The 17,687-nt window shown below is 36.6% G+C and overlaps 1 protein-coding gene and 1 long non-coding RNA gene across 2 annotated transcripts in view; one reads left to right on the top strand and one right to left on the bottom strand.

Moving 5' to 3' along the window:
* Window positions 1–1,595: 1,595 nt before the first annotated feature.
* rex1bd (required for excision 1-B domain containing) lies at window positions 1,596–9,467 on the top strand. Its single transcript, XM_023267269.3, has 5 exons — window positions 1,596–1,753; window positions 4,940–5,022; window positions 6,406–6,610; window positions 8,361–8,449; window positions 8,631–9,467. The coding sequence occupies exons 1-5, from the start codon at window positions 1,751–1,753 to the stop codon at window positions 8,701–8,703; spliced, it is 453 nt and encodes a 150-aa protein (XP_023123037.2). The 5' UTR covers window positions 1,596–1,750; the 3' UTR covers window positions 8,704–9,467.
* Window positions 9,468–15,588: 6,121 nt separating this feature from the next.
* LOC129347390 (uncharacterized) overlaps window positions 15,589–17,687 on the bottom strand; it is a 3,880-nt gene continuing 1,781 nt past the window's right edge. Inside the window, exon 3 of the long non-coding RNA XR_008599475.1 lies at window positions 15,589–16,884. This is a non-coding gene — a long non-coding RNA (uncharacterized LOC129347390). The remainder of the gene's footprint in view (window positions 16,885–17,687) is intronic.

Below are 17,687 nucleotides of genomic sequence, written 5' to 3'. Positions count from 1 at the left end.
TTTTTTAACAGTTTTTTGTTTGTTTTCCCAAACAGCATAGAATTGAATCAGAACACTCAACACAAGGAACACATTAAACATAACTCCAGTCCCGATGAGTGACTCTGGGTCACCATTTGGTACAGAATCCAATTCAAGATTCCTTTGATTCTTTTTAAATCTCTGCGTTGTCTGGCTCTGAGCTACATCTCAGAACTTTCAACACCTTATTCTGCACCAAGATCCCTCAGATCAGCAAATGAATTACTGTTGTAAATCCTACAGTCCAGGCTTAAAACAAAAGGGAACCATGTTTTTTCTGCTTTAGCCCCAACTCTCTGGCACAAGCTCCAGTGTCTCAGTTCAAAAACATTTTAAAACCCACCAGTGCTGACAGACGTCTGAATTGCATTTCATCTCTTTTCTAGTGTTTTGTTATTGCTCTCTTTAATGTTTAACCATCTTTTGTCATGTTTCATTGTCTTCCTTTAATGTTTTATTGCTTCTTTCTAATGCTTTTTATATTTAATGCACCATGTAACTCCAATTCTGAAAGGTGTTTTTAAAATATAGGTTGTTAATAAAGGTTTGCCAAGAAAGATTTCTGGAATAATTAACCCCAGATGTGATGCTTATAAAACATCACCCCATGTACTGCTGTAAATAAACCTTAATAATGCACTTTAAATAGAAAAAGAGAGGGATTGCCAATGGAGTTTTTAAGAACAGTCAGCTGCTGGAGGCATAATAGCGTTTCAAAATAAAACTCTTACAGTCTTGCCAAAACAATATCATCAGTTTGTTCAGTTCTCATTGAGTTGAAGATTTTTAAACTTTTTTCAGTTAAGACTTTACCTTTACTGTGCAAATGTTAACTCTTGATGAACTTTAATTTATTGCTACCAGAGCAATAGCTTTTAACCCAGATTATCAGACTACTTAACGACCAGCACTGAAAACTCACCTTAGTTCAAATTAACACACACTGCTAATATAGACGTATTGCTGCTTTATACATATCTGCATAAATATTCTTTTAAATTGTAGAACTTCATCTTTTTTTATTTTCAATTCTGATGTATGAGACATAATCAGGTTTTTGATGAGAGATTAACAGAAAATTTGTTTTTATATTTTTGCTGCAATAGTTTTATGACATAATGTAAGTTTTATGCTTCAGTTTAATCTTCATCTGGTCGAACTGGTGACCTAAAACATACAATCTACTCACTGTTATGTGATTTTACGGAACAAATAGACTAAATCATGTGCACTTTGTAGTCATCTTTACAATGTAAACATGACCTGAAATAATCTCAGAGCTTTAACAAGATACAAAACCTGCACAATTATAGAATAACAAGATTTTCACCCGATTATTAAACAAATAGGGGGCTCTTTAGATTTATTTTATCTGGACCGGAGTCTATATGTATATAATTAGTGCATGAATGAGCTTGTATTATGCTTCATGACTATTAAATTACTCTCAGTCAAAGCTGTAGGAAAGGTTCAGCATCATCACGTGGAAAAATGGAACGTGTTTAAGCTTTATTTATGAAACGGGTCTCTTTTCTGTACAGAAGTTGCAGGACTTTTATTTTGAAAGCAAGTGTTTCACACTGCGCATGTCCTGATGTGAGTGAGGAAGTGCAGAGAAGCTGCTGCTGAATCACACAGAGGCAAACCAACGAGCTGTTTTTATCAAATTTAAACATGCTGCTGTTACAAACCGCATAAACCCAACGACAGTGTTCCATAACAGCTTAACATGGTGAGTACATGATATTTTATTTTAGTGTTTGACGTTTTCGGAGGCTCAAAGCTTTCACACGTGCTAAGCTAAAGAAGCTAATAGAAACTTAACAGGTGAAGCTGAAGTTGTAGCTTTAATAATAATAATAATAATATTTAATGCTGCTGCAAGTCTACAGTAGCTAAAGCAGATGAGCCGTAATCATGTATTTATTGTATTTTCTCCTGATAAACAGTAACTACAACCAGTCAAGTATTATACAAGACAGCGTTGTTTATGTTTGTACACTGGAGAAAATGCTCCTCTCAAAACAAGAAAACAAAACGTATTTCAAGGCACTTTTACCTTGAAATAAGTGAAAAAATCTGCCAATAGATTTCTTGAAATAAGATATGATATTTAGAATATTGAGATCTAAAAATTAGCTGGTAAAACTTATTTTAAGCTCTATTTTACCAGGATTGTCAAGCTTAGGTGTCTTAAAATAAGCCAGACATCCTAAAAAAAAAAAAAAAAAAAAAAAAAAAAAGAAGCAGTTTTTCACTCAAAAATAGATTTGTGCTTTCATGTAACCTCCAAATTTGAGATGTTTTAACCCTCCTGTTGTCTTCATTTACAGGCACCAAAAAATATTGTTTCCTTGTCTGAAAAAAAATCCAAAAAGTCAGCAAAAAAATTCCCAAAATTTCTGAAAATTTGCAAAATCTTCAGGAAGAAAACTCCAATAATTCCTTAAAAATGTCCCTTAAAAGTTTTATTTTTAAAAAATACCCCAAATTTGGCAAGAAAATTCTTGTAAATATTTTTCAAAAAATGAGTAAAAATATCTAAAGTGATTCCTTGTATATCAGTAAAACTTCTGTTATTTCTTAAGAACATTCACTAAAAAATCAACCAAAATTCTGTGAAATTTGCTAGAGTTTGATTTTTTTTTGTGACTGTTCTTCAGAAACATTTTTAACATTTCTTTTTTTCACCAAAAAATGTACAAAGATTTTGCCAAAATGTTGAAAATGTGGACATCAGAAGTTTCACTGTGAAAATATTTTTTCCCCACATTTTTAAACTTTACGGGTCATTTTGACCCACAGGACGACATGAGGGTTAAACTTATTTTGAGTTTTCTTGTAAAATTCAACTCAAAACAAGATAATTTCAAGATTGTTTGACTTAACAAGATATTTAAGATGCATTGTCTTAAAACAAGTCCCTCCATCTGCTGAAATGTCTCTTGTTAAGTGAATTTATCTTAAATCAAGTGGGATGAGACATTTTGACTAAAAATAAGACAAATAGACTTGGTAAGATTTAGAGTTTTTGCAGTGTACACATTGCTTACATGGATAATCTGATGTTTACAGCTTTTAAAATAATCTATTAACTATTATTCTATACTATGTAAAAATGCAAGTTATAAGATAATAATATGGGTAAATACATTTGCAAGGCTTTAACTATAGAACCGTGTTTTCTTATGTATTTGAATTAGATTTAAATTAAGATGTTCATTAACTATTATTATCAGTAAAGATGAAATAGAATTGAAGAGAATTCCTTTATTGTACAACAAAGCTAATCAGCCATCATGTCAATACTTTTTCAAAATCAGGCAACATTTTTTAAAATACTAAAAAAAAAAGTGCAAATCGAAAATAGAAAAATAATATGTACGAATGAAATAAATGAAAGCAGCTTTTTGTTGTATGGATATCTTATTTGGTGTTTCAATAACTATATAAACAGTAGTGTAACTGATATATACATATAAAATATTGTGCATTGGTGAACATTTGTGAAAATGCAATGATTTAAAAGGGTATACAAAGTGCAGTTGTGTGTAAACATAGAGAAGAATTAAAGGATAGAAGTTTATCGATCCTGAAGGATATTCTTGTGCCAGATATTGCTCTGAAAAATTATATTAACCTGAGAATAATTGCTGCGCCTCAGAGAATAGCAATAAGATATAAGTACATTACATTTGCAGACATAATAATTCAAAGAAGAATGAGCTCAAATAAAACTTGATTAGAAAAAGTAAGAAATAATATTGGCATTAATAATGAAAGTTGGTTATTGCTACTATTATTTTAATGGTAGTTATCCAGCCTTTGTGGGTTAATTGGCTGGATTTTGAAGCATTGGGGACTTGGCCCAGTACAGAAATATTTATATTTATGGCACCAGTTTCAAGTCATTTCAGAGTAAAATGAATATAAATGTGGGAAACTGTCCTTCAGGCAAAGTGAACTCATCACACTTTCTTTCTATGTTCAGCTCAGGTTCCACATTAATATCACAGAAAGAGCAAGCAGCTGTAACAGCGGTTGGTAAATTCTACGTGACTTGCAATTAGTCTTATTTGTGATAATTAGCAGCTGTAATCATATGTAAAGTTGTGAGAGCCGTTTGAGAACTACTGAGCGATAGGTTTGCCAGATTGTAGCTCCAAGCTGGAGTAAGATTGGTGTATCTTAAAGGTTAATGCAAGTTTTAGGATTTAATTAGACTCTTTAAATGGTCCAGGAGAAGAGATGCAGCTGTTGGTGAGGAAAAAATTCACACACAAAGTTTCATAACTCCATAGTCCAAATATATAATAACTAATAATAATTAAAGCAAATCTGCTGCCTGGAGGTCATAAAACTTAGTGTTGCTCTGAGCAGTGTTTTGCATCTATAAACTGACTTGACTGAAGCTAACTGAAATATGATTTGAGTTCCACAATTAAAAGTAGATGTTATCAACAGTGACTTTTTGTCTGCAGGTCCCCAGTTTTTTATGCCAGTATCACCCTAAAAGTCTCTTCTCAAAGCTTCTCTTTGTATAAAGATGTTTTTACAGATTTTTTTGTCTTATTGACTTTTTTGTATTATTTTTTCTCTTGACCTCTGTCTTTTATTTCTATATTTGATTTTAAGTTATATTTTGCTTCTCCTCTGCTTCCCCTTTTAGTGATAAGAAACACATGACTTTTATTGTCATAGCTTTAATTTGTATTTATGTATTGTAGGGTAGTATTTTAAAACATTTCTCTTCCATTTTTTAGATTTCTGAGCAATTTGTAGGGCAAGAAAAGCCCTGTTGAGATCCTGGGCTGTTCATCAGACCTCCAGGTTCAAACTGCCAGACTTGGCAACACCACCGCAAAAAGTTAACTCTCCCTTCTTGATGTTTTCTGTCAACTTTCTTTCCTTCTTCTAGGTCTCTACAGACTTTAAAGCCCTGATCCAGAGGTTTTACCATCTTCAGTCTGAGCGGGTTGAGACCTATCGGCTCTTTGAAGAGTAAGTTTGACTCGAGTCGTCATGCTGCTGTGAAATGACTTCATCATTACATCATTCAGAGCACTAGGGGTCGACCAATATGGTTTTCTCAGGGCCGATACCAATGCTGATTATTATTACGAAGAAGGCCCCACAACAGATATTTGGAACCAATATACATTTGATATGTTGTTATATATCAACAGCTTATAATTGCTCTGCCATTCATAATTGAATTTCTTCAATGAATATACTTGAATATGAACAATCCTCTGTTTACTGTGAGATCGACTGATTGAGATCGAACAGTTTGTTTCCTGCAGTTCTCTTTTTCGTTAATCTTTCACCGTTCTACCACTTTTATTGCCTACTAAAGTCTGTATTTTAAAACATCACTAGTTATTGTTTTCGAGACAGTTTCAGGATAATCTGGTGCCACCTCCTAACTTGTCTGCTAGCTGTTAGCATAGCCTTAGTTGCTGTGACAGAAGCTGATTGCCTGATTTGTAGGGATCGCTGTGCTTCTTGTTCAGTGTATACAGGTTGTGTCTCTTTCACTGGAAATTCGCTGGATTTTGGTAGATTTTTTTGTGAATGTTCTTAAGAAATATTTTTAACATTTCTTTTTTTCCACCAAAAAATTTCCCAAAAATGTTGAAAATGTGGACATCAGAAAATATTTTTTTCTCCACATACTTTTCTCATACTTTTTCATACTTACTCTACATACATACAAACTTTAAAACAGGTTAGTTTTGACCCGCAGGATGACACGAGGGTTAAAACAAGTCCCTCCATCTTGCTGAAATGTCTCTTGTTAAGTGAATTTATCTTAAATCAAGTGGGATGAGACATTTTGACTGAAAATAAGACAAACAGACTTGGTGAGAGTTTGAGTTTTTGCAGTGCAAGACTCTTAATAGCCTTAGCCTCACGTTGTCTGCAAAGTAAGTTCCAGTTGCACTGACTATAACAGGGAAACTGGGCGTACTTGTTTAAGATTGAGGTGTTTCTTACAACTTCTACAGCATCTGTTATGTCACCTTCAGCTCTGCACAAATGTACTCCACTATCCCTGTATGCAAACTGTAGCTTTCAGTGTTGATTGGCTGCTACTTATGACGTTCAGTCAGCTAGAAAGTGCTGTGGACGGAGCACTGCTTAAGACCACAGAGAGAGACAACTGCATCAGAGCCAAAGTAGTGTATTTAATTTATTTTTATTGGGTTGATAAAATTCACCGTAGTGATGATCAGAAAAAAGCAGAATGTCATCCCTGATAATCAGTCGGGCCGATACTTGGTCAGTCCCTACAAAACACATACACAGAGGAGTCAGACAAGCGTGTCTCATTGGGTTCTGCTTTTGTTTCTCTTCTTGTTTTGGCTGCTGAATGCCTTCCAGAGGACACGAGGCCTACTTGAGGACAGGGCCCCAGTATGACTTTGACCACTACAGGCAGCTGGTCCATGAGATAACACAGGCCTTCTGCGGCATCTCCAAGGAAGTGCTGGAGATCAAGGGGAAGCTGTACCATGATTTTGACAGACCAGACCTTTCTGAGCACATTGAGATGCTGCAGAGCAAAGAGAAGCAGAAACTTGAACTGGTAGGTAAACACTATGTATGGTTCATATTTTACAATATTAAGTCCAGAAGACAGCATTGTTGAAGATGAGAGGAATTTACAGTAATGTGTGACCGTGTGCTTTGATTTAACTGCATTGGCTGTGTAGTGGACCTTTTATTTTACCGGCACATTTAAACTATGTACGCTGGCTGGCTGTCCAAAAAGAAGAAGGTGTAGACTTAATCCAGGGGTGTCAAACATGCGACCTGCGGGCCAAAACCGGCCACCAGAGGGTCCAATCTGGCCTGCGGGCCAACTTCGTAAAGTGTAAAAATTACAGAGAAGACATTCACTGCAAATTGTAAATTTGTACAGTTATAAATTTAAAAGAATTTCGAGACCATGACAAGTTGTTTTAATCATAAAGTAAAATACTAGATTGTTCATTGTTGTTTTGTATTTTTGGGTCTCATTTTTGTAACATTTTGTCTTGTTTTTGTTCTTTTTTTGTCTTTTTTTGTCTGACTTGTGTCATTTTGATCATTAAATACTATATTGTTCAGTTCCAGATGGCTAAATGTTGTGTGCCTTTGTAGATCCACTGTGATCTGTAGGTTGTAATGTGGAAATGATAAACTGAAGTATAATGTTGAAATTTTATTTTTCTAAGGAAATCAGGTTGTTCATGATGTTTTGTAAAAAGATAATTCCTTAAATGTGAACATTTTTGCACTAAAATAAAGGAAACATTTGGAATTGTGGTTATTTATAGGTTGTTATTATGCTCTGATTTTACTGGTCTGGCCCACTTGAGATCAAATTTGGCTAAATGTGCCCCTGAACTAAAATGAGTTTGACACCCCTGCCTTAATCTATACAGAGTATTGTAAATGCACACAATCGTCTTAGTGTAGAGACTGAAAAGACATGCAAATGGTTTTAGGGTGATTTCTGTTTGATTTTTAATTGAATACTGGAAAGAAAATGAAATCTGATTTCGACAAGATTATAAAAAATGAACATCTGCATCAAACTGATTAACAGCTAAATTCACAAATCTGTCAGAAAGACTCAGTGAATGTGTTCTACTAATCTGTAAATTCACTTTCAAATTTTTTGCATCTTTAATAAATATTTGTATTAATTATAAACCAGCTACAGGAATGTGAGTTTCATAACCTGCCAGCACTAATGATCTTTAAGTCATACTTTAAGTCCTCTATGACATTCACACGTGGTCTTTCATGTTTGAGCTAACTCCACTGTTTCACCACAAGGAGGCAGAGTTCTTATGCAAAACATCCCGTCACTGTTCGCCGGCTGAAAGCAGATTGACCCACTGTCATGTTAAGGAGCAAACAATTCGCTTTATTGATGGCAGTTCAAGTTATAAATGTTTTAACGGAGAAAAAACTGCGCACAGAGGAAATATTTGGGGCTTTCAGCATCGATTGGACAGCAGACACTAATTCAGTTCAATTTAAATCATTCACTGACGTCTTAGTGTCTCTTTTTCAAGTCGTTTAACTGTTTGGATCAGATGGGTGATAAAACATCACCGCCTCGCTGTTTCCTACATTCTACAACATCCGCATTTTGTACATCTGGTGTTCAGAAGTGAAGCTTTGAACTTTTGTATTCAATTTTTTACATTCGTCTATAATATTAATTCCTTTTTCCAGTAATGTCATAAAGCTGCTGTTATCTTGGAGCTGATCCTCCGTCTCTGCCTCCATCCTCGCCCGATGAGTGGTTTGCATAAATGTTATCTGATGTGGCTTCTCAACAGACAGCCAAGCTGCAGCTGGCCAGGCAGCGGGCCCAGGATCACCCTGAGGACGAGGGCTGTGGAGAAAATATTCAGGAGATCAAGCACGAGTAAGAGCAGCTATTACCACCCCTCCATTTACTGCGTTAGCTCCCCGCTGACCCATCCGCTCAGCCAGTCAGTCAGCAGACCTGCTCAGAGGCTTGTGGCTTGCTTCATTTATCAGACCAACTATTCACATATACTGATCTACTTTCCAAACACATTCGTCTGTGTTCTCTCCTCGTCCAGGATCATCAAGACCAAAGAAGCTCTGAGTGAAATCATGCAGGACTTTAAGTATGATTCAGAGGCGTGTGATTGACAGCCCGACTCCCAGAGGGCCTCGCTTCGCTCGCATCACGAGACGAGTCGAGCTGACTGCTTCCACTCCTCCTCAGCTGCACTATCGATCCCCCCCCAGCTCCACCCTGCTCACTGCTGCAGTCTTATTCCACCCAGGGGGCTCTTCGCATTCTGCCGCTGTGTGTTTCTATCTGGACTCGTGTAGTTTGTGTTAATGCATGGCTCAGCAAAAAACAAAAAAGAGAGAGAACAAGAAAAAAAATCTGCTTGTTTTGTGATGAAACTTCCTAGAAAGGTGTATTTTAAGAAGCTCATCCAGCTATCTTTGTGATAAATTGTATCTTTTTAAAAAAAATAGACACTTTACAAGACAAGATTTACTTCTAACCAACGTATGCTGCTCTTTACATTATACACAGTATTAGAATATAAGTTAAAGACTCAGCATTCCCTTAAATATGCAGGTACAAAAATAAAAGCAGTTACAATCTGAGCAGACACAGGACAGTATGTACATTCGGGGATTTCATTACTCAAACCAACATCTGTGTTTAGTCATACTTCATGTTTGATTATTGGCCATTAACAACGCTGCAGATTCATTTATTTCTCCCTGAACTGTTCGGCTCGTAGTGATGTGATAATGTGCAGATAATGATGAACTGCCATAAAAACGTTAATTTCACACAATTAGATTTTCTTGGAGAACAAGTGTTTATCTTGCATTAATATGAAAATTTGAACTGTTAAATTAACTTTGGAGAATAAATTTGCAGCTACTGATGGCCTGAGTGTTTTTAGTTACAGCTAACAGATCTAACCAATGGATTTGGGCTGCGGAAATGGCAGATAAAGGTTATCTCCCATCCGGGCCCTTTATAAATTCAGGCCTGAACGACTGAACACTGCAGCAGCTGGATGTCTCACGGCCGGGACCCCTCTGGACCATCAGTGTTTCTGGATGCTGCTCTCGAATTAAAACACCACAGCGGTGCCGGGCGCCTCGGCTATGAGTTATCGTCTTGAAGAACCTGAAAAGACAAAAGCTGATGGTTCTTACTGGGATAATTCAAAAAGCAAAGCCCCGTTATCTCCTCTAATCACCGCCGCCGCTCTGCTCGGCTGACACTTCTCCCTCCATGCCTCTCTTTGCATCATCTCTTTCTTATTCTCTGTGGAGCTCTCCCAGCCCCCTGCTTCCTTTCTCTCAAAGTAATCAGTGGGTACCTGTCACACTTTGTGAACAAAGACATTATTCATGCAACAAAGCCCCGAAAAAATCTAGAGACTGCTGAGCTAATTGAGTCAGGTAGACTGAAGGTTTGTGCGAGTTCAAGGACTGAGCGGCCGGAGGATGTGAACAGCAAAGTCACGTAAACAGAAAAGAGGATCCTGAGGCTTTTGTGTGCCATTTGGCTTGAGTTATTCTTCTGAAAGGGGATCCTCACGCCAAGAGAAAACAAAGGGAACACATAACATTGGGCTGTTAATTACATTTACATGTTCATTTCTCTTTGTTGTGGTCATCAGCTGAAGATCAGAAGTCCCCTCATTAAAATATGTAATAAAATCTGAGTGCTCGACTGAGAGTGCATCCACTTTTATGCTCCAACTTCTAGGGCCTGTAAAGTCTAAACCGCACATTTTGACCTGATCATAAAGACTGAAACTTCCCAGATCCAGCTTAAGAGAAGAATCCCCCTCTCTGACCATATGGCACAACAAAGGCAGGGTCAGAGATCCGGATCCAATGTACCTTTTAGGTCTACATTGGAGGATTTTAGATGGAATTTTCTTCCAAACCGTCTGTTAGTCTACATTTAAGGATGTTTAGGATGGTATATTCTTCCAAACTAACTTCTAAGGTCTACATTTCAGGTGGAATATTCCTCCATACGAACTTTTTTGGTCTACATTGAAGGATTTTTTTCTAAACCACCCTTTGGGGTCTATATTTGAGGTTTTAGGTGGAATATTCCTTTTAACCAGCCCCTCAGGTCTCTTTGAGGATTTTGGATGGAATACTCAGTTAAACCAACATTTTAGGTGCATGTCTAAGGATTTTTGGTGGAATGTTCCTTGAAGGTGGATGTGTGAGGACCTTGTAGATGGAGTACTTCCTGAAACCAACCTTTTAGGTCAACATTCAAAGATTTAAGGTGGAATATTCCTTTAAACCAACCTAAATTTCATGTTTTGATCATTATCAAGTGAGAAACCTCAATCCAGACTCCTCATAATGACGTTTGAGGTTTATGCTGCTGTTATTTGTTTAGTCCAGACTAAATGACAGAAATCCACAACTGTAATTTTATTTCAGGACTCGGTTATTAAATGTCAAAACAATCCATGTGATTCTAAAAACTCAACAGCTTTACAAACTCTAAGATTAAACTCTCCACAAGGATCCAAAGTAAGTTGGACTTCTACATGAGAGCTTTAATTATTCTTCATCTACTTCCTGAAAAGTTTGGTCAATAAAAAAGACAAAAACTAATATTTTCAGCTGAACTAAAGACAGACTTTGGGATTTTTTGCTCACATGTTGTGTTGTTGTAAACTTACTCTTTCAAATAAATATCCTCCTAACCTCCCTGGAAACCAGCGTTTGTCCTGTTTTTGTGTTGCTCCTCTGCGACCCTAGACAGCCGGGTCCTAATGTTTTTGGAGCAACACACCATAATATGACATTTTTACAATGAGGGTTCTACTATGGAACCAGTTTGACATGTTCAGGTGTTCTTTGTGTGAAAACTCAGAGACTTCAGGTATCAGAAGGTGGTTTTCAACTTTCTTTGTTAACTTTCTGCCTCAACTTTAAACTAAATTTCCTTCACTAACCCAGCCCTCTGGACTTCCAGTAAGCTGTGTTCCTATTGGCTGTCCAGGTGGCTGCTTGGTGTTATCAGGAACACCTGAGCAGCTCAGTGTCTTCCTGCTTTGTTTAGCTGCAGACAAACATTTCCTCTGTTTCTCTTCACCAGTGAACTGGGTTCGGTTCTGTTGCTTTAGTTTGTTCTTTAGGTGTTGGCTTGCAGCTTCCAGCAGTAAAATCGTCTTTAATGTGTTTCTTGGTGTGTTTTAGGGCTTTGTACTGGATAGTTGTGTTGGTAAATGTGGTTCTTTAGCCACAGTTAGCACATGGTGTTAATGTGTGCAGTGATTAGTGGATTTGGTGCAGCTGAGTTGTGTCTTTATCTTGGCTGTAGTGAGTCTTCAGAGGTTTTTGGTCAGACACATTCTGTATTCTTGTTTGTGAACCAGCGTTGGTTGTCCAGAAGGTAAGAGTTCCTGTCCTGATTCTCTGTTCTCAGAGGTTCTCTGGTAGGCTGCAGGAGACTTTAGCGTTTGGATTGTGCTAGTTTGGTTTTTGTACAGTTTCATTTGGACGACTATCTTGAGGCTCCTCCATGTGGTTTAGTGAGGTTTTCTGTAACGGTTCTACAAAGCAACCTGCAGCAGAAGAGACTTTGAGAGTTTTTAGGAAGTTCTGGAGAGCAGACTTTAGAGCAGCAGAAACATTTGTCAGCAGTTTGAGCAGGAGAAGGTGAGCTTCAGAGTAGAAATGAGACAGAAACCTTCTTGACCCGTGTGGTGAGGTCCTGTACCAAGAGTTTGAGCAGGTTGTGAAGAGTCTGTAGTTCTTTGGTCTGAAAGCACAAGAAGAGTCGACTCATTAAAGGAGAAAACAGGAGATATTGTTGGTTCTTCTGTCGCTCTGCAGTTCCCAGTTTCCTTAGACTGAATATCAAGTTTATATTTTAAATGATTTCCCATGTGAGCCCAAGAAGACTTCAATAAACTCCCTCCATCCCCTGGACACAACAGATTTTATCACCATGTTAAATCTTTTTTTTAAATATATTTTTGAGTTTTAATCATAGTTTTTTTTTTCTCTTTGCTTGTTTAGTTTTGTCATCTGTGTGCAAGGTGCTAAACAAATAAAGTTGAATTGATAAACTGAATAATTGACTAACTCATGATTGTGACAACAGAAGTATTTTCAGTGTGATTTAAGAGTTTGTTTCATTTTCAAGGTTGGGGTTAAAATCTTGACAGAAAAAAAAGATTAAAGAAATAAACTACATTTAAAAAAAGCAATCAAAGGAAAAAAGCATTTAATACAATAAAATTTAAAAAAAATTAACATTAAATACAATTAAATGATATTAAACAGGCAAAATATTGAATTAGATAATTAAACAGAAGCTACAAAATATGTAATTATGAAAATAAACAAAATTTTTTTGAACAAAAATATTAAACATTAAAGATGAAATATTTTAGATAAACATTTAAGAAATACAATTAAACAAGAACATTAAACATTTAAAAATACTAAACATTTAATTAGATTATTAAAACTTTGAAAAGACAAAACGTTTAATTAAAAAATTAAATGTTTAATTAGAAGATTAAATCTTAAAGACAATAAAACTTTAAACAGGAATTAAACAGAAAATACAATGAAGCATTTAAAAAGAAAATTAAACATTAAAAGGTGGTAAAACATTTAAAAAGAAAAACCTTAAAGATTTAATGGAAAAATTAAACATTGGGAAAGAAAAGGAAATTTTTCAAACAAGCCGATAAAACATTTGAAAAAAACAATTAAACATTAAAAGACAAAACATTTGGAAATCAAATCAGACATTAGAAAAGAATAAAAGGTGAGAAAAGAGCAAAACTAAACATTTAAGAAGAATCAAACTACAGACATTTGAAAAGACACCAGTTAGACTTTAGAAGATCAAATTACATATTACATGACATTATGACATTACATGTCAAAGAAGAGACAATAAAACGATCAAAAAGAGTTCAAGTTGTTTCTTCAAACATTTCCTCTTTCTATGTTCTTGGTTTGATTGTGGACAGATTTACTGAGAACTGATTTCAGAAAACTGCTTTCCAGATAAAGTCTACTAGTAGCTGAAGGCATGGCTCAAACTAATGTTACCTTCTGATCTCCACAAACTTTACTGTTCAGTGAAGAGAATCAAAGTTTGTTGAGGATTTCTAAAAAACCCACAGGTGAAGGTCTGAGAAGAACTCAGATGGATGGTCTACATGTGAAATCAAGACTCATGATCACAAGTTTTAAGGCTTCTGTTAACCAGAAAGTTCAAACTAACAGAGAAGTACTGAGAAACTTTTAAGATTTCAGTCCTCAGACTGTCTGAAGGTTCAAACTAACAGAGAAGTACTGAGAATCTTTTCAAACTTCAGTCCTCAGACTGTCTGAAGGTTCAAACTAACAGAGAACTACTGTGGGACTGAGAAAATTTCAGCCCTCAGACTGTGTGAAAGCTCAGGTCCTGAGGACTCGGGAGGTGTGGAGGCTTTGGAAAGTCTTGGAACTGAGGGTTCCACCCTCCAGCACAAAGGCTGAAGTCCAACCTCCTGAGAAAAACGGTCGAGTCGAGACGAGTTAAAAAAAAAAACTCAAAAACCACAAAAAATAGATGATAAATGCGCAAAAAAAAGAAGAATTAGTATCTGAGCGAGTAGCTCAGGAGGATAAGAGGGTAGACTACCAAGCGGAAGGTCGCAGGTTCAAGACCCACCACTGGCACTTTTCTTTCTTTGTCTTTGTCAGGATTTTGAGAAAACTTTAAGAAGGGTCTGGTCTTGAACCAGCGACCTGCAGCTCCACAGGCAAATCCTTAACTCACTGAGCTACAGATCAGATACAAAGAAATAATTTCGTCGTCCCTTTGGCATCGTAGTTCCTCAAGTGACCACATGGGCGGAGCCAAGGCGGAGTCTGGGTGGAGTCAGGGCGGAGAGTGGGCGGAGAGGTGGGTGGCGGCCTCCCCCCTCTACTCCCCCGCCTCCCCCCACCACCCACCACACCTTCCCCCGCCTCACGAGTTCTTCGAGTCGCCACGAGTTCTTCGAGTCTCCACAGGTTTTCCCCAGTTTCTGGAGTTTCCACCAGGTCTGAGGCACAACAACTTGTCATGAAGAGGTGTTGAAGTCGGCCAGGATGGACTGACTTTTTACAGCCACTAGAAGGAAGACCACTAGAAGAGCAGGTCTTTAACCACCATCCAGAAAATCCACGGAGTTGGTCAACTTTTATCAACCTCCATCCACATGTTCAACTTCATATCTTTACTTGGAGATTTTTAGCACCACAAACCTTTAGTATCACACTTTATTATCATTTATTAGGACTTTCATGGAATCCACCAGCAGATTTACTTTTGTTGACAAACTTTATTCTTGTTGTCGTGGGACTGCAGTATTTAAAACTCTTCCTTCTATTTGACCTCATGTTTATTAGTTTTAGTGGAGAAACTTATAATTGTCCATTAGTCTCTTAAAAACCAAATAATAAATTGGATTATTCAGGAGCTTTAAATTTCTTACTTTGTCATATTTTAAACATGACAAAAAAATATGAAAATAAAGCGTTTGAGACAATTTGACCTGTAAATGGCGTTATATAAATAAAATTGAATTAAAATTGTATGTATCTTGTAATGTTGGAGTAATTCAGCCATATATGTTGGAAAACACATTTTCTTTGTCCATTAATCTGTTGATTGTTTTCTCCAGTAATTCATTTCTTGTTTTGGTTTATAAAATGTCAAACCCAAATATATTCAGTTTACTGTGATAAAAACCAAAAAGATTTACATTCATGATGCAGGAATCAGGCAGTTTTTCACTTTTTTATCTTAGTTTAGTCAGAAAGATAGTTGATAATGTGTGAATTGTTGCAGCTTGTGAGCAGTAAAAGGTTTTAATCTTTGGGGCCGAGTGTTAGAAAACATTTAGAAACCAACATCAACAAAACACTCAAAGATTTGAACATCATTAAAGGGAAATCCAACTTTTGCATGACAATGTCTAATTAAAGGACATTTATTTCCAATGTAAATGTGTGATATTCATCCTCTGGAGCTTTCTCTTCACATCGTTTTCCACCTGGACTGGTTTGGTCGGGAGCATGTGCAACAAACATTTGAAGAACTGCACTTTAGCATCAATGAATGACACTGAAGTTTAATCTCTACATAAATGAGAGTGAGTCTGGATGTGCTGCTCTGTCATTAACTCCTAAGTTTAGGGAAAGTTCTAACAAAAGAGGACAGTTCAGATCAGACTTGAGAATGAGCTGATTTTGAACAAACATCTCATACTTGCTGAACTTCAGCACCTCTAGCAAGATATTTTAACAACAAGCAACTCAAGAGATCCAGAAGTTGGAGAGAGTTAGCTTTAGCTGAGCCAAAGAACATGTGATGCTAACCTAGCAAACATTCCAGACTTTTCTCTGTGAATTCTGAGAAATAATTTCCTATTTAATGACAGAGCTACACATCTTAACTCAGTCTCATGAAAACAGACTCTAATTCAGTGTCATCCATCCATATTAAAGTGCAGTTACCCAAAATGTTTGTTGCATGAGCTCCAACAAATCCTGTCCAGGTAGAAGGCCACTTTGACAAACAGGAAGTGGAAGATTCCAAGCAGATTTATAGAAGGGGGAACCGAACTGTACTAAGTGTGGTCCAGTATAGAGGGGTGTTTTGTGGGTTTTTAAGGCTGATAATGATTATTAGTGAGACATTCGGAGTAGACATTCATTTGCAGTAAATGAAAGTATTTAAAATCTTGGAATTAAACTTAGAAGAACACAAACTCTAACAGAAAACTTTGTTGATACGTTTTTGTTTTGTTTACAGATGTTAAGTTAAAGGAGTTTTATTTGTGACGTATAACCAATCAAATCACTCCAGAAGACAGAGTGACCACAGGTAGATAAAGGTTCAGAGCCAAAGTAGCACCATTTTAAAATGTATTTATTACAGTAAATCAGTAAAAAATACTGATAATCAGTAAATCAGTCAGCCCACAATTACTACAATTCTACAGTGGATGTGTCTTTTATACAGTATATGATGTATACACTATGTTTATTTCTTCCTCTGTTGTTTTCTGGATTGTACTCAGCTGCATGCCTTCGTCCACCAGGCCTCCGTTGACTCGTCCCGCCTGCCGTCTCTGGAGCTGAAGCTGGATTGGAACAGACCAAAGTACAGTCCAATCACGATGCCAGCTGCCTCTCAAAAGGCTCCTTCATCTGGCAGGTGGCAGCACTTCTTCTGAGGGGAAGCTGAGCTGGTCCAGCAGAACTTTGGAGATGTGTTCCAGTGGTTGGTGGATGTGTGGGGAGATAGAGAGGGACCTTTGAATTGTTCACAAAGGAAAACAGGGAACCCATTGGTAGTTTTAGTTTAGGGTGCTACTGCGGTGTGTTTTGGGGTTTTAAGAGGTGAACAGGAAGAGTTTTTTTCGTATTGATTATCTTTTACTTTGTTCCTGGTTGGAATGCCCATCAATGTCAACGTGAAGTTCACTTTTAGTTCTGTTTATTTTTATTTTACTAACACCCATTTGTTTTTAATTCCCTCACATGTTGTGTTGTTGTAAACTTACTCTTTCAAATAAATACTCGTCTAACCCTCTGGAAACCAGCGTTTGGACTGTTTTTGTGTTGGTCCTCACCTACTTCAAACAGCCGGGACATAACAACGTTTTGTGGACTAAAGGCTAAACTATGACGTTTGTAGAGCGACATGCTATACTATGACGTTTTTTGGATGACATGCTATACTATAACGTTTTTTGGATAACATGCTATACTATGACTTTTCTTGGATGACATGTTTTTAACAGCCTCCTTTACATTATTTCATCATATGGCACGTTTTTACAACATGTTGAAAAATGGCATTTTTTTTCGACATAGTATAGTAAGGCGTTTTTTTGCACCAAAATTCATGATGATTTTTTCTCAAACAAAACCTTTCTGGAGTGTTTTTCATGGCCTCCTTTACATTATTTCATCATATGGCATGTTTTCACAATATGTTGAAAAATGACATTTTTTTTTGACATAGTATACTATGGCGTTTTTTTTGCACCAAAATTCATGGTGATTTTTTTTCAAAGAAAACCGTACCATAGTGTTTTTCACAGCCTACTTTA

Source organism: Amphiprion ocellaris, chromosome 2, assembly GCF_022539595.1.
Source record: "Amphiprion ocellaris isolate individual 3 ecotype Okinawa chromosome 2, ASM2253959v1, whole genome shotgun sequence".
Classification (NCBI taxonomy): domain Eukaryota; kingdom Metazoa; phylum Chordata; class Actinopteri; family Pomacentridae; genus Amphiprion; species Amphiprion ocellaris.
The sequence above is the reverse complement of the archived record's forward strand: the minus strand, read 5'-3'. Positions and strand labels throughout refer to the sequence as shown.